The following is a 22880-nucleotide window of genomic DNA, read 5'->3' as shown; positions in this document are numbered from 1 at the left end:
CAGAGACAGATTGGGGAGCAGAACAGGCAGATCAACGAAGTACACTGCTGAGGGGAGCAGCGGGCGGGTCAGGAGAGGTCTGCCACACTATGTGGATCTCCTTGGGGCAGGCGGGGATCGAACTCATGGGGAAGTGGCTTAAGCTTCTTAGTGCTGTGCTTTAACCCACTGTGCCAACAGGGAGAGCCCACCTACATATAAGACCTTTAATGGAAAGAAACTTTAATACAGTTGGTGTGTAATACAGAAAAGAGTATAGTTTCTGAAGCAAAAACCCAAAGTTACAAATTTTACCCCTGATGGGTAAAATTCTACCCAAAAAGGATTGGCCTATAGCAAGGCCTGAAAGCTGCCACAAATCTAAAGCATCTTCTGGAGGGGACCCATAGAAAAGGGTCAGAAGTGGCTAGCCAAGTATGGGAGGAAAAGAAAAACCTCAAAATCAAGATAAACGCTACCATAGTTAACCTCTCCACAGGCCTGTCACTCACATTTGTTTCAAACAGTCCAAGGCCAAGAAACAAGAGCTGCTTCTTCACATGTCTCTCAGCTCTGTGTGCCTCCCTCAGGTCTCCTTCTGGCTCTCCATCCTGCTTTCTGTCTCCTCTCCAGACTTTTTTCTTCTCTTCTCAACTCCACCCTCTTTTGGGTGGGGCAGGGAGCCTGGAAACTCCCCTTTTCTTGGGGATGGCCCTGTTATAACTTGAATGGCTGAAAAATTGGTTATACTGTTCTTTCCCTCACATTACTTTCTTTGGAAATATTTTCTATTGAATATTGTGCTCCTTAGTCATTATTAAGTCATTGATTTAATGTGTATAATGATGCTTGGGTCTTTTGGGAGATATAGAATGATTTTAATTTTGATGTGAAGGATCTACACAAAGGATTTACTAACATGTGTCAATCATCACCAATTAGAAATCTGTCTTGAGCTATCTATTGGAGTTTTAGTTATTTGTAGCATTATTTATAAAAACACATGTTCCTGGGAAATCAAAAACTTATCTACTACTGTGCATAAATGCCAAAAATGCCATAGTTGGGAAAGAAAGAACTTCAATGTAGAACTGGGTCAGTGAGAGGTAAGTGCCTCGAGACTTAGATCTACGGCCTCCCTGGTGCTGCAAGAGTTACATCTCAGCATTATCAAGCTGCTGCCTATCAAGCCACTGCAGCATGAGTTCAATCCCCAGCCAGGGAGCTAACCCACGTGGCACAGCAGACCTCTTCTGACTTGCCTGCTGAGAGTGTTATTTCAGTAGATCCACCTGTTCTGTTCCCCATCTGTGGTGAATTGGCTCACTTCTCTCCTGCACCTGACCTGTAGCCTACACCCCAGTTCTTATATGCCTAAATAAATGAAGACAAATCTTTTTAAAAAAGAGATGGGGAAGGGGTTCATATAACATTTTGGAAAACAGGGCTTGGGAGAACAAGAAACTGAATTCTATTGGCTGCAGAGTTGGGTTGGGGGCATAGGAATGTGGGTTTGGCAAGAGATCATTGGGCAAAGCAAGGAACAGAGGAAGACCATTTGATTGAAGACCTTTGGTGGTTGTAGGCTCCTATTTGTAAGTGGGCTAATTGTTAGATCCTTCTGATGTTTAGATGGCTTGTGGACAAAGTGCTACACCCAGGTTGCCAGGTTTTCTTCCAGCTTCGGATGGTGGTCAACATCCTTGGTTTGTGATTGCATCATTGCACCCTCTGCCTCCATGATTACACTGCCTTCTGCTCATCTATTTGGCTATCTTCTTCTACTTCCTTTTTTTTTAAAAATTTATTTATTTATGCATACAGAGCTGGGGTACAGGCTAGAGGTGCCAGGCCGGTGAGAGGATTCACCAGAGACAGAGTAGGGAGTAGAACAGGCAGATTGTTGAAGTACACTGCTGAGGGGAGCAGCGGGCGGGCCAGGAGAGGTCTGCCATGCCATGTGGATCACCTCTGGGGCAGGGATGGAACTCATGCTGAAGTGGCTTTAACTTTTTAGTGCTGTGCTTTAACCTGCTGGGTCACCAGGGAGGGGCCCTACTTCCTTTTTATAATGATATTTAGATTGTATTTAGGTCCTATCCAGATAATTCAGGATAATGACTCCAAAATCATTAATCACACCTGAAAAGAACCTTTTTCCAAATAAGGTAACACTTGTAGACTTTAGGAGTACTTGCTTTCATTGAGGGGATCATTATCAAACTGCCATAATTTATGTCTCTATTTACCCATCTTGTGCTCAAAACCATTCCAAATTGATTTATTGTAATGCATGAATGTTTGCAATACTTACCTTAAATCCCAAGGTATACTAAATGGAAAATTGTTTTAACTTTACAAAGAATTTCATTTTGCAATAAAAAGTTAATTGTTTTTGTTTCAGTGATAAATACAACATAGGACACAAAGGTTCTTAGATGATCAAGCTTTTAAATGTTCTAGGATCCATATGATTTGAACAGTGGTTGCAAGGATTAGCTGTATTGAGACAAGATGAGAAGGCTTAAATATTGTTGCTTTATTTATCTATATAAATATGTTTACTAGGAAGAAGGATTAAACACATGTGATGTGGGCTGAATGAAGGACAGTAAGTTATAGGCAGTGATGGCGCTTTTTTAGAGTTCGGGGTCCTTGGGTTCACTCTGGGAAAGGTTTCACCAGAGCTCCCTTTCAGTGGCACATGGCGAAATTCTCCACGAGACAGAGACTCAGTTATATTTAAAGAACAAGTTTATTAGAAAGAGACAGGGGAAGAAAAGACACTTACATAGGCACAGGAGGGCAGGAAGCCCTGTCCCTTTATGGGGGTAGCATTTGGTTTTATCCTCTTCTTCAGGTATGGAGGGACCCAACCTGGCTAGCAGTCAGTTGCTGATTTAAATATCTATATAGAACTTGAAGAAGCTCTAATGAGCTTCATCTCCATGTCCTTATCTTTTACCTTTTTGGGTCTGAGCTTCAGACACAGACCCCGACATTTTGTTATCTGCTGGGACCTCCTGCTGACATCCCGACATCCCAACATCTGGCTTTGGCACCCGAGGACCTTGATTTTATGGCTGTGTCAAGGATTTTTTATGTCTGTGTTAATTGCTACACTAGCCCCTTTTACCCATCCCCCTTGCGTTAATCTTGTGATGCCTCTCTGCATTCCTTCCTCCATCAGCATTCCTTCCTCCATCAGGCAGAAAGGCAGATTTCTACCTAATAGGATGAAGAGGTCAGAATGAGCATTGGTAGGGGGCCTCTTCAAAATAAGTCCCTAAGTCTCTAGCAGCTCTGGACTTACTTGTGAATTTACAAAGACCCTAGGGGACAAATACAGAGGAAAGAGGTAGAGAATACATCCTCAGAAATAATCATGAGGATATTTTATTAAAAAATATGATCTACTTGTCCACCATTGGTTGAAACATAAACTGATCTAGCCTAAAGATACGCAGGGTCTCTTGAATGAGAAATAGTATGGAGGTTTTTCAAAAACTTAAAAATAGAACTACCAGGAGTCTCACTTCTGGAATTGAATATGAATCTGTTATAGGGCACCTCAATTCAGAGAGAGGCACCCCTGAAGCCCCAAAACCTGCCTGCTCTAAGTGGATTCTGCCATCTGCCGCAGCAAGACAAAACATATAAAGCTTTAATGAAAAGTGACTTTAATACAGTGAATATACAATATGGAACACAAAGAATGTAACTTCTGAATCAAACACCTGAAGTTACCCATCCCCTCGTGGGCAAAAGTCAACCCAAAAGGGATTGGCCCAAAGCAAGGCCTGAAAGCCTGCCACAAGACTAAAGCACCTTCTGGCCGGGACCCATGGAAAAGGGTCAGAAATGGCCAGACAAATCTGAGAGGAAAAGAGCAAAATCAAAATCAATATAAACACTGCCATAGTCACCTCCCTACAGGTGTCTCACCCACATCTGCCTTAACCAGTCCAGGGTCAGGAAACAAGCCCGGTTTCTTCATCACATGTTTGCTGCTCCATGTGGCTTCCTTAGGTCTCCTTCTCCATCTGCCTTTTTTCTCTCTTCTCTCTCCTTTTTCTCTGCTCAGTTCCACCCTCCTTCTGGGTGGGGCAGGGAACCTGGAACTTCCCTTCTCCTAGGGACCACCCAGTTACAAAGCCATTGGCTTGAAAAGACATATACTACCTTTCTGTTCACTGCAGCTCTAATTCACAATAGCCAAGATATAGAAACTGTAACAGGGTGGTCCCTAGGAAAAGGGGAAGTTCCAGGTTCCCTGCCCCACCCAGAAGGAGGGTGGAGCTTAAAAGAGAAAAAGAGAGGGACTCTGAAGGAGAAGGAAGCAGAGACAGTGTGGGGAGCAGAGCAGGCAGATCTACTGAAATACATTGCTGAGGGGAGCAGCAGGTTTAACAGGAAAAGTTTACTACACCATATGTGGGTTAGCTCCCTGGTCAAAGATCCAGCTCAGGTTGTTGTGATGATAGAGTTGAGTTTTAATACCTAGGCCACTATGGAGGCCCCAGAGTACTCTTTTAAAAGTCAAACTTGGGCGCTCCCTGGTGGAGCAACTGGTTTAAAGCACAGCACTATGAAGCTATCCGAAGCCACTGCAGCACAAGTTCAATTCATGGCCACGGAGGTGACCCACAATGCTTGGTAGACCTCTCCTGTCTATTCTGCTCCCCACTTTGTCTCTGGTGAATCCTCTCACTCCCCACGCCTCTGGACTGTACCACAGATCTTGTATGCATAAATAAATAAATCTTAAAAAAAATCAAACCTGATGTTAACCTCTTTGATTAAAACCCTCCATTGCTGAAAGGACCCTTGGTTTCTCTGTCAATCTCATCAGGAGTTCTTTTTCTTTCTGAATTCCTTTTTAAATTAACATGTTTCTTCCTACTGCAAGGAACATGCTGTTTTTCTGCTTGCAAGGTTACTTCTACTCAAAGGTAACATTCTACTGGAAGACTTCACTAGTATTGTAAACCACTTGGATCCCAATATACATTTGTGAAATACTCTGAACTGCTTTATCAAAATAAAAGCACTGATTGTGTGATTGCCTTCCCTGCTAAAAATGTCAGTTTTTGATGACAGAGACATTGAATTTTGTTCACTACAGTGCCTGACATATGCTGGGCATTTTCAAATATTTGTTGAATGAATAGACTATTTGAGTTGGAAAAGTGAGTTTGATTTTAAAAAGGATTTGACTAACACCAGATTTCTATCAATAGAAAGGTATCAATACGAGGTACCAGAAACAGTAATATGCTTTCTCAGAAGGGTGTATTTCATTAAAGCGAGGGGAGGCAGGTAAGAAAAAAATAAGCAGTCCTCAAACAAGGAAGTATTGTTTAATCACTCACTTCCAGATATTTTTTTTTTTTTTTCACTTCCAGATATTTACAGAATATCTTTTCGGTGTCTTCTACTTAAGAGTCAGAAATTCAAAGTGGGCAAGTCTTTTTTTTTTTTTTTTTAAGATTTCTTTATGCATACAGAACTGGAGAACTGGGGTTCAGGCCCCAGGTGCAGGTGCAAGTATTCACCAGAGACAGAGTTGGGAGCAGAACAGGCAGATTGATGAAGTAAACAGCTGAGGGGAGCGGTGGGCAGACTGGGGAGGTCTGCTTCGCCATGTGGGTCACCTACCCCTGCTGGGGATTGAACTCACGCTGAGGGGGCAGTGGATAGCTTCTCAGTGCTGTGCTTTAACTCCCTGCTCAACCAGGGAGGGGCCCGAAGTGGGCAAGTCTTACACAGTTCTTTTCCTTAACAAATCTACAACCTAATGAGGGTAGATAAATACGTTGTCAGGTTCACATTTATGAAGTGCAGTAAGAATTATAAAATATAATTTCTGGTGTTATGAAATACCTAACTTATGAGGGAAGGGAGGAGAGAAAATGATGGACAGAAGGAGAAGGATGGGTGGTCAAGGAACCCTTTTCCGCTTAAGCTGAGACCTGGAAAATGAAGAGACCGGGAGCTGTGGGGAAATGAAAGCAATTCAATAGTTATGATCTGTTATCCACAGTGAAAGACCATCTGGGACTGAAGGACACACTGTCAGATTTGGCGTCCAGCGACAACACGTGTGCACACTAGCCTTATGCATATTTCCCTGGATAAGAATGTTCCGCAATTCCCCATTCACCCAAACTGGGATTGCCTAGCATTCCTCGTTCGTGAATCCCACAGGATCGCACCTACCGGAGAGGCCGCGCCAGGCTCCGCAGCTGACAGCGAGCGGGAGCTCCAGTCCCACCAAACCGCGCCCGGCTGAGGCCCGAGAAGCCCCGCCCACATCCAGGCACGTTCCGGCCCCCAGGCCGGGTCCCCAGGCGCCAGCAGCCAGGGCGGCCACGTGACCCGAGCGTGACGTAGGAGGAAGGAGACGCCATTAGAGGGAGGCGGAGAAGGAGCGCTCTACTTCGCCTTTCCTCGGGTGCCTGACGTGGTAGCTGGGGCCCTTCATTCTCCGACCGCCGGTCGGCTCTTCCAGGCCTCGCCCCCGGCGGGAGTGGAGACAGCTTCAGCGTTGGCCGGGGTGGGGCGGTGGGACCTGCGCGGGCCGCGGCTTTAGAGACGCTGCGGCGACCGTGGGGAACTCGGCGCGGCTCTAGGGCTCCAGCGGCCGGCGGGCGACAGAATGGCTGCGGCCGGCGGCGGGGCGGCGGCGGCGGGCCGAGCTTACTCGTTAAAGGTGGTGCTGCTGGGGGAGGGCTGCGTGGGGAAGACGTCGCTGGTGCTGCGCTACTGCGAGAACAAGTTCAACGACAAGCACATCACCACTCTGCAGGTGCGGCCCCGGGATGCGGGAGGTGGCACCTTGGGGCCCCTACACCTCCGGGGCTGTGAGGACTTTGTCGCCGTCGTCCCTTGCCGTGTGGGTTCTCGAATCGGGGGCCTGTCATCTCCACCTAAGGATTGCTTTCCTGAATCCGCGCAGGGGTCCCGCCGGGTGGGGCATGGGTAGACCTAAAGACAGGCTGTTGGTAGAGGAGTGAGTGGCAGGGCCCGGGAAAGTCCCGAGACACCCCCCCATGGTGGCTGCGCACGTCGTCGAATCGCCATAGGTGGACTGATTTTTCCCCTCTGATTCGCTTCTGCTTGGGTCCTAGGTGCCCCTCCACACAGTCGACAAATGTCAGCCTTTCTTTCTTTGGGATTTAGGAACTTAGCTTCAGGTTTGGTTTTGCGAACTAGGTGATTTTTAACTTCAACGCTTACTGATGACTAAGTGTTTATGCAAGTTCCATTTTGTCCTGTCTTCGAGTAACATGCTGATTGGTAAAACATTTCTCTCTGGAGGGTTTTTGAAATGACCGCTTGGCATTGTGGATTACGCAGTTTCATTGCTGCCTGTGTGGGTCTGACTTGGCGAGTCACTTGTGTTCTGCGAGGTTGGTGTGCCGACATCCACTTGGAAACGCCTCGTAAATATTTGCCAGTTATTGGCCCCCAAACTAACAGCTTAGGCGCTGCTGTTGTATTCTTACCTATAAAATAGAGTGGGCTTTGTGTGTTATGTTAGTTGGAAAAGTGTTAAAATGTAGTCATTGGTTGGAAGGGAAGCCAGGCCTCTGAAGCAGTTGTAGTATTATTTCTCCGTGGAAATAAATTACTTTGCACACGCAAGAAGAATTTCCTGCTAATCTGATTTGATCAGTCTAGTACAGTGAAGTCTAGTGAGCTTTTGAGCCTGATTGTGTAATTTCCTATCATTTCCATCCATTTAGCTTTGTGATTTTGTGCAAGTTAACTAACTTCTCTTTGCCCAAGTTTCTTCATCTGTTACAATGGCCATTATAATACCTGGCTTATAGAGTTGTCAAGATAAGTATGCATAAAACTACTTACGGCTTGGTCCAATGTAAATTTGACATCTTTATTAGTACTTCCCAATTGCATAATAGATCTTAATTAAAGATTGTGTAGTGTGTAAGAACATGGACACTGCTTAGTAGAAAGCCCAGTCTCCTAATTGTTGTGATTTTTGATGTTTGATGTTACCATTAAGCTAAATCTAAAGGCACTCTGGCTCTCATTCCACAGACCTAACATAAAAGAGAAAATCATTGTAATTGACTTCTTGTTTTTTAAAGATAATTTAGCCCTTCAGCCTAAGAATTACACTTTCATTATACATTACAAAAACATTCTTGAAGCTAAAAGAAGCCTAAAGAATTTTAAATATCCGAGAGACACTATTGCAGGAGAACATGAAATTAAATGTCCAGTTCCAAAAGTATAGCAGTCTGATTTTAATGTTTTTATAACAGCTTTGGATTGAGGGTTTTGTTGCCTACTAATGCATGGGAATAGCTTTCTATCTTATCTCTTTCTTTTAAATATCAGCTCATCTCTCATCTCATGTGTCAAACATTTTTTTTCCCCAGGGAAATCTTACTTCAATGTGACTTTAAGAAATAAGTTTGTATGCTTTTAATTCCCAAATGGAAAGGAGCTAATGCATCACAACAGTATGAGAGGAAGACTTCCCTCCTTTTTTGCCAGCCAGACTCCCACTACCTACCTATCTTTGTACAGTTTTTATGTTTTGCAAAGTACATACTCATGGGCTCATGTTTCAAAGAATTATAGGGCTGAGAGGAATCTAAGGTCGTTTATAGTTTACTGTTTCAGTCCTTTATTTAATACATTAATCATCTTGGTGGTAAGATGAACTGATACAGAAAGTGGAAAACATTATGTACTGCGGTAGCCTGTTTCATTTTTGGATGGGTCTAATTTCCAATAAATTTTTCAGTATGCCAAGCCAAAATCTGGTTCCCTGTATTTTTCAGCCATAGCTCTGTCCTTTGAATCTTGGTCATACATTGTACATCTCTTCAGCTATTTGATGATGGTTATCATATCTTGGTCCTGTCTTCTCTTGGGTAAACAGCTCTGGTTCCTTTAACTGGATCTCTTATGACATTGTTGTAAATAATTTAACTATTTTGACAGCTCTTCTAGATAGATCACTGTTTAGTCATTAAAATATGATGCCTTGAGCTGTATGTAGAAATGACTCTAAGTGTGGCTTGAATTGAGCACATATCACATTTGGTATTGAACCTTTCTTTTTTTTAAAGACGTATTTATTCATGTATGCAATAGATGGGATGTGGAGGGGGTGGGTTGGTGGTAAAAGGATTCACCATAAACAGTTGGGAATAGAATAGGTGGATTAACTGAAATAGATGTCTGAGAGGAGCAGTGGGTGAAACAGGAGAGGTCTCCTGTGCCATGTGGGTTAGCTCCCTGGCTGGGATTAAGTTTATGCTGCTGTGGGTGCTGATAGCTTCATAATGCTGATACGTAACCCCTTGCCCAACAGGGAGGCCCAAGAATCCTTTTCCAACATTGAAGTAAGAAAGATTCTGAGCTTTTGGGCAATCATCACATAGATTAATATTGATTGGGTTTGCTGTCTTAGTCTTATTGGCTTAAAAAAAAAAGTATTGCATCTCTCAGAATATTCCTTTGATTTTTAAAAAGTTTATTTTTAAGATTGTTTATTTACGCATACAAGAACTGAGGTGTAGGCCAGAGGTGTGTGTGTGTGGGTGTGTGTGAGAAGATTCACCAGAGTCAGAATGGAGAGCAGAACAGGCGTATCTACTGAAATACACTGCTTAGGGGAGCATCAGCAGTGTTACCTCCTTGGCTGGGAATTGAACGTGTGCTGCAGTGGCTGCAGATAGCTTTATAGTGTTGAAATCTATTCCTTTGTGCCGCCAGGAAGGCCCTAAAAAAATTGTTTTTGTCTGTAATGTATATTTATTTTTTAAAAAGATTTATTTATTTATGCATAAAAGAACTGGGATACAAGCCAGAGGTGCAAAGGCAGGAGTGAGAGGATTCACCAGAGACAGAGTGGGTAACACAGGAAGTGGATTAATTGAAATACACTGTTGCGGGGAGTAGGGAGCAAGACAGAAACTGTCTGTCACACCATGTGGGTCAGTTCCCTGGCTGGGGATTGAACTTGTGCTGTGGCTGAAGGTAGCTTCTTACTACTGTACTTTAACCCGTTGCGCCATCAGGGAGAGCCTGTTTTTTGTTTTTATGATAGTTTATTTTTACATCATTTTGTGCCCTTTTCCATCTCAGTTGTAATCCCCGTGGGCTTCCCATCACCAAATCACCCTAGTACCATCACTGTAGTCCCATGTATTCTCCCCCCCACCCTTTTGATCCCATTCCCCACTCCATCCATAAAATGTCTCTGGTAAGGGACGGCTTGTTTTTAATGTATTTGACCTGTTAAGTTGGCTTTGATAGATTTGCTCTGGTGACTAAAATTTAGTGATAATCCTTTTAAATTTAATGCTGTAATTCAGTAATCACGGATTGAGTAAGTTAGGTACTTGGTTGGGTCATTTGCATATGAAAAATAAGGCATGTTCCCTGCTGTCTGGATTACCTATTCCTTTTAACTTTGTCACCTGAAGGTTTAATAAAAATGTTATCAGTGTTCTTGTCAGGTCATTAATAAAGACTTTGAAAGCAAGAGAGCTAGAGAGGGCCAAGTACCAAGCTCTGCAGTAGATTTCAGGATTTTCATTCCAGTGATGCATGACCAGGTGGAGCTTTTTCAGACAGTCCTCTTGCCCCTTGAGAAAAAATAGTTATTATGAAGTATTCCACATATTAATGATGATGGATGGAACAGAAAAATAACTTAAAACTGACAGCTGTAGGCTAATACTAGTGAGATCTAGTTTTTGATGAAAGTGGTTATTCTAGTATTATGGATCTCCTAACTTTTATACTCACCATAGCAGCTTTGCCTACAGGGAGTATCATGAGTTGCTGTGTCAAATGTTTTTGGAAGACATGGCGAGCTCTGTTTCTGCATTAGGAGACAGTAGGATGTGGTGAAAAGAGAAAGAACTTTGAAGTTAGACATGGGTTAGATGTTAGGCAACATTATTTGAGTAGGATAATTTAAGATCTGTAAGCTGGTTCTTTATAAAATTGAAGGCTTTTACTCATGAGATTTTATGTGTATTGCATAGGGAACCATCACATGTGTTGCTCCTTGCATGGTGTCTTGCACAATAAATGTTTGTTGTTAAATGAATAGTGCTAAATTTGCCTTGGTTTCTTCCATGTTAACTCAGTCAAAAAGATAATGGGATTAATTTGATGTGAATTATTTTGACAACTCATGATGTGTTTGAAGGGTCACTGCATTTTAAAAATTCTTAGATTGTGTGTGTCTTTATTATCCTAGAGTTTTGACTGGGATTGATATTTCTGGAAATTCACTTCTTTTTTTGAAAATTGTGACATTTGACCTGCTTTGTTTTTAAGTACAGCTCCCTTTTTGCTGTGCTCCTCTAAAGACCATAATTATTAGTAATTATGAAATAATCTTGTTGGTGAGCAACATGAGAACTCAGGACTTCTTCCCTAATCCAAAAAATCTTGATCTCTTTTAGAGTACCCAGACTCAATAAGATTTCCTTGCTCATGCAGGGTGTTAATAAACAAGACAGATATTGGAGTGTTGAGGGAGTAGTAGTAGCCTTTTCTCTAAAATTTTAATTTTTTTTCCTGGAATTTTTTGAAGCAGTGCTGCTGAACCTGAGCAATTAAAGTCATGGATTGTTTACTTTATAACTATCATATATGTAACATTGTGCCAGCCTTGGAATATAAAGATAAGTGCTTTGACTGTTAGCTTTCTTGACATTTTTTTCTTAAATATTTGTGCCGTTTTGATTGTAACTACTTCTGATCTTTGGTATGTCTTTGTGTCTGGGCTCTTAGGTGATTACTTCCTTTTCTTTAGTTCTATACCCGTTCCTCCCCTTCCCTTATTGAAGGTACTTTAAACTTATGCACTTTAGTTTAACTTTTAACTAGTCTTCTATGTACAGAAGTACTGTTGTCTCTAATCAGAACTCTTAACCATCTCCCCTTTTACAATTCTAACTGGAATTCCACTTATTTGCCACCTAAAATCTAGGGTAGAGTGCCTGAAATTTGATTTAGTAAAGCAGTGCTAGAAGGTTGGCTGAACAGGTAATATTCCTGACAGTTTGGCAAATGAGATAATTTAAGACTTGCATTAAATTTCCCAGTCCACAATAGTACAGTAATGCTACATGTTTTCATAAGGCTAGAGATATTACTTTCCCACTATATACCTTCACCTGCGCAACACTTGGCATTCAGTGCTCAGCAGTTGGTTTTATATTTGGTGCGATAGCCTTTTGCCTAGGAATCTTGGTTTCCTTGGTTTTAAGATTAGTGTTTTCATACCTGAAATATCTTTCAAGTAACCCTGGAAGCCACATTATAGTATCTTTACTAAATAAAATCATCTAAGTCCCTCTCTAACTCAATATTTTACTAGGCACATGTGAGCTTTGGAAGACTGGGTGGTGTTTTTTTTTTAAGATTTATTTATTTAGGCCCTCCCTGGTGGCGCCGCGGGTTAAAGCACAGCACTGAGAAGCTAAAGCCACTTCAGCATGAGTTCAATTCCCGCCAGCCCCGGAGGTGACCACATGGTGTGGCAGACCCCTCCTGACCCGCCCGCTGCTCCCCTCAGCAGTGTACTTCGTCGATCTGCCTGTTCTGCTTCCCACTTTGTCTCTGGTGAATCCTCTCACCCTCTGCATCTCTGGCCTGTACCCCAGTTCTGTACGAATAAATAAATAAATCTTTAAAAAAAAAAGTATCTGTATCTATAATTAAAAAAAAAAGATTTATTTATTTATTCGTACAGAACTGGGGTACAGGCCAGAGATGCGGAGGGTGAGAGGATTCACCAAGGAACAGAGCGGGGAACAGAACGGAGAGATCGACGAAGTTCACTGCTGAGGGGAGCAGCGGGCCGGTCAGGAGAGGTCTGCCTGGCCATGTGGATCTTCTCTGGGGCAGGCGGGGATCGAACTCATGGGGAAGTGGCGTAAGCTTCTTAGTGCAGTGCTTTAACCCGCTGCACCACGTGGAGGGCCCGGTTGGTTTTGTTTGAAGAAAAAGGTTTTCTCAAATGTGACTTTGAATTCTTAATGTACTTGATTTTGCCATTTTCTTCTTTGAAGTGCTTTAGATGTGACTTTGACTTTTCTTTTCAATTTACTTAGACTCTAAACTGATTTTTATATTCATCTTTAGAAACTGAGGACAAGAAATGTTGAACTATTCCAGCATCCCACTTGGTCTTCTGGTGCTAATTTGTATTGTCTTGCAACAGAGGACCAGTTTTTTAAACAATTTGCCAGAATTCTTTCTTGTCTTAAGGTCTGCGAGTGTTGGTAATAAGTGCTTTGAAGTCTGTAAGCCTGAAACAGTGTTAATGACTGTAGCAAATTTAATGTAGCTGTTTAGTTATACATTAATTTTCTCTCTCCCTTCCTCCCCTTTTTTTCTTTCCCATTAATGAAACACTGTTGAACTCAAAAGATAAAGACAGGAAAGAGAGTATTTGTCCATAATTCGCCTACTATTATGCTTTAGGTATTTTGCTATTAACAAACACAGCAAATAATCTCGCTAGTAGTAAAATCAAAAGATTGGTTACATAAGTGGTAAAAAGACTCATTTGGCAGATAAGTTTCAGTGGTTTCCTACAATTCTATTGTTTTTAATAGAAATTTAAAAAATCCACTGTGTTTTCAAATAAGATGTTGGGTAAATAAATATCAGGTAAATGACAGCACTTAGCATGAGCTAATAAGATACCAATTTTGGGGCCTCCCAAGTGGCCCAGGGGTTGAGGTCTCAGAACTCTCAAGCTATGATTAGCCACTGAGGCACGAGTTTGATTCCCAGCCAAGGAGCTAAGGCACATGGCACATGAGACCTCCCCTATTTCATCCCCTCCTCCCTTCAGCAGTGTATTTCAGTAGATAGACCTGTTCTGTCTCTGGTGAATCCTCTCATTCCCCTTATCTCTGACTTAGACACCAGTTCTTATATGCATAAGTAAATAAATAAATCTTTGGGATGATTAAATCATTGAAATTTAAAGGAATAGTGCTGTAGTTTGGGGTCTAAGGGAATAAAGTAGGATACTTGTTACTTTGTATCTAACCTGAGAAAATTGGGGAGATGAGTTGGTTTTCAGGATCACTTAATGTCCTGATGGAGAATGCTATATAAGAATGAGTGTGTGTTCTAAACTAGTCAGTTTTGTAAAATGGAAGACACAGTGGAGTCCAGAGGTTCTCACCTGTTCTAGCACCTTGACTGGATTATTTGACCTTCTGTGAGTCACCGTAATTTCTTTAAATTTTAGCCTCACAACTGTAAGATGGTTAATTACCTATTTCACAGGGTTGTGATTGAGATTAAATGAGAAACCACAGCACGGTGGTTGGCACATAGTATGTAATATTTATTTTCTTATATTCCTAGAACTTTATGAGTTGATATTATTTAATGCCACTGTTCCCTCCTCTTTCTAGGGACGGAAATGACTATAATGTTTCACTTCTCTAGTGGAAAGGACAGGAGGAGCTATAGTGTTGCCCACAGTTGATGTTAAAGATACTATTATTATTGCACACACCCACTTTTTATACTTTAGTTACTTTAATAAAGAGCAAATGTGCTCAAAACACAAATACAATTACACTTTAAAATAAAGCTGAGAGCCTTCCCTGGTGGTGCAGCGGGTTAGGACACAGCACTGCAAGCGAGCCCCAGCCGCTTCAGTGTGAGTTCCATCCCCGCCCCGGAGGTGAGCCACATGGCTCAGCAGACCTCTCCTGTCTTGCCTGCTGCTCCCTTCAGCAGTGTACTTCGTCAATCCCTTCATCTGAAAGAAGTGATTTACTATCAAGGGAGCAACTGACCAACTAAAATCTTTTTTTTTTTTTAAGATTTATTTATTTGTGCGTACAGAACTGGGGTGCAGGGGCGGTGAGAGGCTTCACCAGAGACAGAGTGGGGAGCAGAACAGGCTGACTGATGACGTACACTGCTGAGGGGAGCAGCAGGCAGGCCAGGAGATGTCTGCCACGCCAGATGGATCACTTCCGGGGCAGGCAGGGATCGAACTCATGCGGAAGTGGCCTCAGCTTCTTAGTGCTGTGCCCTAACCCGCCGCGCCACCAGGGAGGGCCCTAAAATCTGTCTTTTATCACCTCTATAGGCATATGTAACTTAGCTAGACTACTGAGATGACATTTGTGGTTATAATTCTTACTCTGCGGCAGTGGCTTTTAATTCTGTTACATTGTAGTAAGAATGGGAGGGAGATGACCATGGACTTCTGAGAATGTGATAAAAGCTATGAACCCACTCACTCCCAAGAAAACTGCTCATATGCACATTAAAAGCAGTTTCCATACATTTTCCCAAGGAATTTATAAGTCCCTGGTAACATCTCTGAAGAATTCCAGTCTACGTTTTTATGTATATGAATTATTGGGGAAGAAAATTTACTGATGATAGTTCTAAGATACTACACCTTAATGACTTAAGAGACTGCAACCAAAGCACTAAAGTTGGGCTGGAAAACCAATTTATGAGGGAAGCTTAGTTTACTTTTGAATTTGTTTGCGAGAAGGAAGTTATTTAAGTCGACTTGTCATTATTTGGTTAAGATTCATATTTTGGGCGCAGGGGTTAGAGCGCAGCACTATGAAGCTATCTGCGGCCACTGCAGCACAGGTTCGACACTCAGTCAGGGAGCTGACCCACATGGCATGGCAAACCTCTCCTGACCCTTCTGTTGCTCTCCTCAGCAGTTATTTCAGTCAGTCAGCCTGTTCTGTTCCCTACTCTGTCTCTGGTGAATCCTCTCATCCCCTGCAACGCTGGCCTAAGCCCCAGTTCTTGTATGCAAAAATAAAAGCTAAATCTTTAAAAATATATATATTTGAGTTTCTTTAAATAGCAGATATTGAAACTATAAATGTGGTTGAGTTCAAGACATACAACTATTAAGTGGCAAATTTGAGATTTAGATTCAGTCACCTGCTTCTTAGTTCAGATATTTAACCCCTCTTCTATCAGTGTAACAAACACGTTATGAACATGCTTGGTCTTCTCATTTTCCAATTCATTCTTTTGTAAAATTGCAATTTATGGTTTACTCTTTTCTATATAAGCTATGTTTCATTTAATCTTAAATAGTATAATTTGGGCTTTGAGAGCAGACATTCTTTGTTTTGAGCTTTGCTATTTATATTTATCTGTGGATTCCTTCATTAATCTCAAAATCCAGTGACCTTTTCTTCTAATTTTCTTTGGTATGTATCCAGGAAATAGTTCTTAAAATCTGTGTTCCTTCTCTGATAATAATTTACTACTCATTTTTTTTTGTTTGGTTGCTTTACCTTTTACATAACTTTGAACTCAGTTTTCTTCCATCTCAACTGTCTCTGGATTCTGATTTTGTTCCCACTTCAGTTATTCCTGATTTTATTCCCCCCCATTACACCCCTTCAAGGACTTAGTGGAGGCCCTTTTTGTTTTTCTCTTCAACTTTGTAGCAGCTTTCCATCTCCCATGTCTAGTCTTGTCCTTTCTAGGTCAATTTCTCCTTCTAACCCAGAGTATTCTGTTAAAATATAGCTCTTATATTTCACTGCTTTAAAACCAGAAAGTGATACCCTTTTTTAATAATATCCCTTAACTATTTTCTTTAGAGTGAATTAGGTATTTCTCGATGGAAAAAGGTAAAATGTGCTGGAGAAATGCTTGTATAAATGCATTTAGCCAGCTTTCTTTTTTGTAGGATCTTGGTGTGCTAACATGCATTGTGAATGTACACAGGGATTACAGAGCAACATGCAGCATCTCCCAAGTATTTAGTAGTAGTCTCTTATCTGAGGGGACTATGTCCCTAGATCCTCAGTGAGCCTGTCATTATGACTAGTACTGAACCTTACATATAGTAAGGCAGGTCTTAACATTGTCAAATATCCTTGGAAACTGTGCCTTTAAGTGAAATGACAGTATAGTGAAAGCAGGCCTCAACTAATGTCATTCATTGTTGACTGGGCTTGTTTTTCTGCATTAGATGTTTAAATGGTGTTAAAGCAAATGATGTTATTTGAGGACTTGTTTTTCCCTATGTCCCTATGATAAAATTTAACTTAAAAGTTAAGCACAGTAGGAGATTAACAACAATCATAGAATAGAATTAATTATAACATTGTGATGAAATTTGTGTGAATGCGGTCTCTTTCAAAATATATCTTACTGATTATATTATTTTCAGGTCATGGTTGATTGCAGATAACTGAAACAGAGAAAGCAGAACCACAGTTGAGGGGAAACTGTTGTGCCTGATTATAGTATACATCATCAAAATAAATGACTAGTGTTTCAGAATGTTTTATTAAAAGCCACAAGATAAAATTCCATACTTTTAGATACCAAATTCTATGACCTTACTGATTCATTTAACCTTTGCCTAGATTTATCATTTTATCTCTGGCATTGACCATACCACTGTGGAGTTCCCCATTGGGCAGCGGTCATGTGTTTCAGTCTTCAGTGTCTTCACCCACCTGTCAGGAAAACCCCCTTCTACTCCTAAAGTTGTGTCACCTGTCTGCAGCATTCTTTGATTCATTCAAGCAGACTTTACACATCCTTTCTCAGTATTCTCCGTAGAGTATGCTTGGCAAGACCCTCCATTTTAACCATTATCATATGTTACTTTAATTGCCTTTGCATTCTTACTTCTGCAGTAGACTGAATGCTGCAGTGATTTTATTTATATGACTTTAGCATCTGGGACATTATTAGATATAAGTTGTATCTACAACTATTGAGTTGTAAAGTAATTATAGGAACATTTCAAATAATGTTGAAATGCATATAGTTAAGTAAGCTACCAGTAAATATTTCTTTTATCTCATCTTAGAAATCTCTTAGATTTTTATAATTAGATAAGGTGGCATCAAATTAAACGCCCTGAGAAAAATTTTTATAGGGAAAAAAGTATTAGAAATGACAAATAATTATGAATTTTTCTTCATATTTTCTGTAATTATCCATAAGACATCAACTTTTTATTTATCTTTTTTCTAAGATAAATGTAAGTAATATTCTGTGTTCAGTGAAAATAGTTGTAATTAACAGAAACTTAGTGATTACTTTTTCTTCCAGATAACTTGAGTTTCATATTGAGGTGAATCATTCACCTATAGCATTTAGGATAACAAATGTTATTTTTTTAAAAAAGATTTATTTATTTATGCATTCAGAACTGGGGTATAGGCCAGAGATGTGAGGGGTGAGAGGATTCACAAGAAACAGAGTGGGGAGCAGAAAAGGCAGATTGATGAAGTATACTGCTGAGGGGAACAGTGGATGAAACAGAAGTCTGCCACACTATGTTGGTCACCTCCCTGGCCAGGGATTGAACTTTTGTTTCAGTGGCTACAGATAGCTTCATAGTGCTACTCTTTAACCTGTTGTGACACCAGGAAGGACCCAAAAATGTTATTTTATATGAAGCATTGTTTAATGTGTATTTTTCTTTTCTTAGGCCTCATTCCTAACAAAGAAGTTAAATATTGGTGGGAAAAGAGTAAACCTGGCTATATGGGTAAGTTAATGTTTTCCATCATGTGAGGGAAAGCCCCTGCCTGTTCGTAATTTCCAGTATTTAATTGGCTCAAGGGTTAGAAATTTAAATTCTTAACTTTTTAAAGTTAATTGACAGTTACCAAAACTTTTGTTAATAAATTTGTTTTTATCAAATCTGACTAAGAATTTTATCTTGAATACAAACATATACATGTATATTGCTCTAACTTTTAAGCTGGAGATAAGAATTACATTTTTGAATGTAATTGTATTATACATGAATTTTTCTATCATAAGCTTTCATCTCTGAGGGATTCCATATCAGAGAAAGGATAGGGAGGGTGACTAGGCTGCCTGGCCTTTCTTCCCTGTGTCTTCATGTTCTGTCCGCCTTAGGGGATACATTTTCTTTTGTTTATCTTTGGGGAACCTAAATTTTAGGCAAGGCCAGTTCCTACTTTGTAATGCCTTATAATGGCCTTCTTAACCACTGGCAACTGAATTGCTTTTTTTTAGTTGATGTGAGAAAATTGAGGAGGAGGGAGGATGGAAGAAGAGCAGTAACTATTATATCAGTAAAAAATGTTAAGTTTTGGATATAATTTGATTAAAAAAATTTATACCTATTATGTTTCTTCAGTTGCCATTTTGGTGTTATTTGTGACTTCATCTCCCACTTACCAATTAATATTCGTTCACTGTAGTTGCTACATCAGATATGTATGTATTTTTTCCTTCTGATCTAATAAGCATTTGTTGCTTTATTTAGGATACAGCAGGTCAAGAGAGATTCCATGCATTGGGTCCGATTTACTACAGAGATTCAAATGGAGCCATTTTAGTTTATGATATAACAGATGAAGATTCTTTTCAGAAGGTATTCTATTTACCTATGAGTGGATAACTTAATAGGAAAATACTGATTTTTCAAGTTTCCGTTAACATGCCTTTTTGGATACCTATGTGAATTATCTTGATTTTAAAGGTATTCAGTATGTGCATAAGTAGTGACCACTTAAACTTTAACTGAGTATTTAATTTATATTAATATGACTGTCAGAGTTCTTAATAGTTTATTACATGGCCTTCTCAAATATTAGGAAAGGGAAATAATCTGAAGTGAAGCTTCAGAAAAACAGACTGTTTTTCTCCCTATTAAAAGTAAAATCAAATACATTTCTTTGATTTCATGTATAGTTGGCATGTGAATTCTTGTTGTGGTTGCATAAACCTTTATTGTAAACAGGAAAAAGGAGAACTAGATCAAGTTTAAGTTATCCTGGAGAATAGAATATACATTTTAACCTGCTGCACCACCAGGGAGGGCCCAGAATATACATTTTAAAAGGACAATTCAGGTAGTATTTATTTAAGCTTGTTTTTATTTATGCATACAAGAACTGGGGTGTAAGCCAGAGATGCATGGGTGAGAGGATTCACCAGAGACAGTCTGGGGAGCAAAACAGCTGATCTACTGAGATACTCTGCTGAGGGGAGCAGGAGGCAAGACAGAAGGGATCTGCTGCACCATAGGGTTTAGCTCCCTGACCAGGAATTGAACTCATGGCACAGTGGTTGGCTGGCTGACTGGCAGTAGCATGAAAGTGCTGTGCTAAGACTTTAACCCTGTGCTACCAGGGAGGCTTCTGGTGTTTATTTTAAAGCCTTTTTCTTTTTTTAAAGATAGATTTATTTATTTATGCATACAAGAACTGGGGTACAGGCCAGAAGTGGGAGGGGTGAGAGGATAACAGAACAGGCCGAGTGACTGAAACAATGCTGAGGGGAGCAGTGGGCAAGACAAGAGAGGTCTGCTGTGCCATGTGGGTGACCTTCGTTGGCTGGGAATTGAACTCATGCTGCAGTGGCTACAAACAGCTTCTTTCGTAGTGCTGCGCTTCAATCCCTTGTGCCACCAGGGAGGCTCCTAAAGCGCTCTTTTTTTTAACCCCTCTTGAAACATATATAGTAAATATAGATTTTTAAGTTGTTTGGGCTCTTGCTGACACTGTGGTTCGTCCTTGGATTTGCTTTGGGCAAATGTAGTTCAGATGTATCTGGCTTAGACTGGTGACGTACCAAAGCTAGCTAAAAAACGAAGATATTAAAAAGGACTTGGATACCAAGTAGAAGCCCCTAAGATCAGGAGGTCACCCTCAGAACAGGCTTCTCAATGCACTGATTTTAGTGCCACCTTTACTATCTGAACCAAATCTTTTCTTTTAACTTTGTGTCTCAGTGATTATCGTCTTTGCTAGACCCTGTGTTTCCTTAATGGACAAATGGACCTAGAAGTTCAGAACAGCTCCTCACTTTTGCAGCACTGTTACCTTTTCCTATCCTCCTTCTAGCCATATGGAAGATTGCAGGACTGGAGTTTTGGTGTTAGATTAGTAAATATGACCTTTAGTTAGTTGTACTCACTTACTCTTTGAGATTTCTTCCACCTGTTTTCAAAAAAATGATTTTTGTACAGCCAGTCAGGTAGAAATTATGCTGACTTCATAGTTCAGTGATTATAACAGAATTTAAACCTTTTACACTAAATTATATTAATTCAGTATAATTAAATAAAAATTTGGAACCAAAAGTAAGTAAAGCTGTTTGGAAGAGAAAAGTGAGTAACCATTAAATTTCCTCTGAATTCTCATCATTATCAGGATAGATTGCTTTTTGACCTTTTCTTTGAAAACATGTCTTGGAATAAATACATCAAGAATATGTATAAAGAGGGTAATTTCCAAGGCAGAAGTTTTCTTGCTTTGAGTTGCAGGTTTGTTCTTGTTTAAACTGTCTTTTCATGTTTTTACTCTTTTCATTTATTTCCTAGTATTTAACTGATTAATCATATATACAAGTTATCCCTGGATTATTAATGACATGTGTAAATGCTTTCTATGAGCAATAGAAAATAGAAATAGAAATAATAGGTAGTTTGCAGACTTAATGATTTTGTTGTTATTTTGGGACTGCTCTTTGCAGCTTTTTAAAATCTCTTCCTGCCTTTTGGCATAAAAAAGAAACAGTTCATGCACTGGACTGTGGTGATGGCACATGGGTGATTTGGTGATGGAAAGCCCATGGGATTACAACTGAGATGGAAAAATGCACAAAATGATGTAAAAAGAATGAGAAATCTGATCTGTGGGGGGAAAAAAGATGAGGAAAAAAAAGAAACAGTTCAGGTATTTTATTAAGAGAAAATTGAGTCTTAGGTTGCTAAATGACCATTTATCTCTTGTGTAACAAACCTCTCAAAATTTGGTGACTTATAACAAGGTGTTATGTCTTATGATTTTGTGGGTTGAGTGGGCAGGTCATCTAGTCCATGTGGAATCACTCATGCAGAGACATTGAACTGGGGGTTTTACAAGAAGGCCTGGGACATTACAAGAAGACCTGGTTCTCCATATGGCCTCTGTCTGGTGTCTCATCCTCCAGTACTTTTCCCCACATGCTTCATCATTATTCTGTATTCTGCCCTAAGCCTCTTTTTTTTTTTTTTTTTTTGCATAGAACTGGGGTGTAGAGCCAGATGTATAGGAGGTTAGAAGATTGACCAGAGACAGAGCAGGGAGCAGAACAGACAGACCTACTGTAATGCACTGCATAGGGAGCAGTGGGGGAGACTAGAAAGGTCTGCTGCACCATATGTGGGTCACCTTCCTGGCTGGGGATTGAACTCAGGCTGTAGCAGTGATAGTACTGAGATTTAACCCCTAGACCACCAGGTGGCCCTCTACCCTAAGCTTATATGACAACTATATACCAAGAGTATAGCAGCCTTCTTAAGGATTAATTCTGGAACAAGCATAGTATTAACTTCTGTCACATTCTTTGGTCAAAGCAAGTTATAAGCTTAGTCCAGATTCAGAGGTAATGGACTGACTCCATGGGAAGATTGGCAAACTATTCATGACTATCCTTAATTCACCACAGAATATATGGGGTTAGTGATTATGATGTCTGTGGAAGGGGATCTGATTGGAGATGAATTTTTTTTAAACTGCTAAGATTTAATAGGTTATGGTGCTGTATATGCAGGTAGTAGAGTAATACATAATTGAATTCTGGCATGTTTGTGAGGAGATAAAGATTTATACTTTATACCAGTACTCAACATTTTTCTTAATTTAAGTCACCGAGGGTAGAAGTTAAACTTTATATATACGAATGAAATAAAAAAGATGGCATTATTACAGAGTTGAGGTACTGATAACCTTTATTTATTTTTTTTAAGATTTATTTATACATACAGAACTAAGGTCCAGGCCAGAGGTGCAGGGGTGGTGAGAGGATTCATGAGAGACAGAGTGGGGAGCAGAACAGACCAATTGACAAGTACACTGCTGAAGGGAGCAGCAGGTGGGTCAGGA

General features: G+C 40.4%; 1 protein-coding gene across 1 annotated transcript in view; it reads left to right on the top strand.

The window, feature by feature from the left end:
* Positions 1–6377: 6377 nt before the first annotated feature.
* RAB21 (RAB21, member RAS oncogene family) overlaps positions 6378–22880 on the top strand; it is a 25577-nt gene continuing 9074 nt past the window's right edge. Inside the window, exons 1-3 of the mRNA XM_004675886.2 lie at positions 6378–6787; positions 18464–18523; positions 19274–19381. Coding sequence (XP_004675943.1) covers positions 6638–6787; positions 18464–18523; positions 19274–19381 — 318 coding nt within the window. The 5' untranslated portion in view covers positions 6378–6637. The remainder of the gene's footprint in view (positions 6788–18463; positions 18524–19273; positions 19382–22880) is intronic.

This window comes from Condylura cristata, unplaced genomic scaffold (assembly GCF_000260355.1).
Source record: "Condylura cristata isolate star-nosed mole 26May11 unplaced genomic scaffold, ConCri1.0 scaffold00004, whole genome shotgun sequence".
Taxonomy (NCBI): domain Eukaryota; kingdom Metazoa; phylum Chordata; class Mammalia; order Eulipotyphla; family Talpidae; genus Condylura; species Condylura cristata.
The sequence above is the reverse complement of the archived record's forward strand: the minus strand, read 5'-3'. Positions and strand labels throughout refer to the sequence as shown.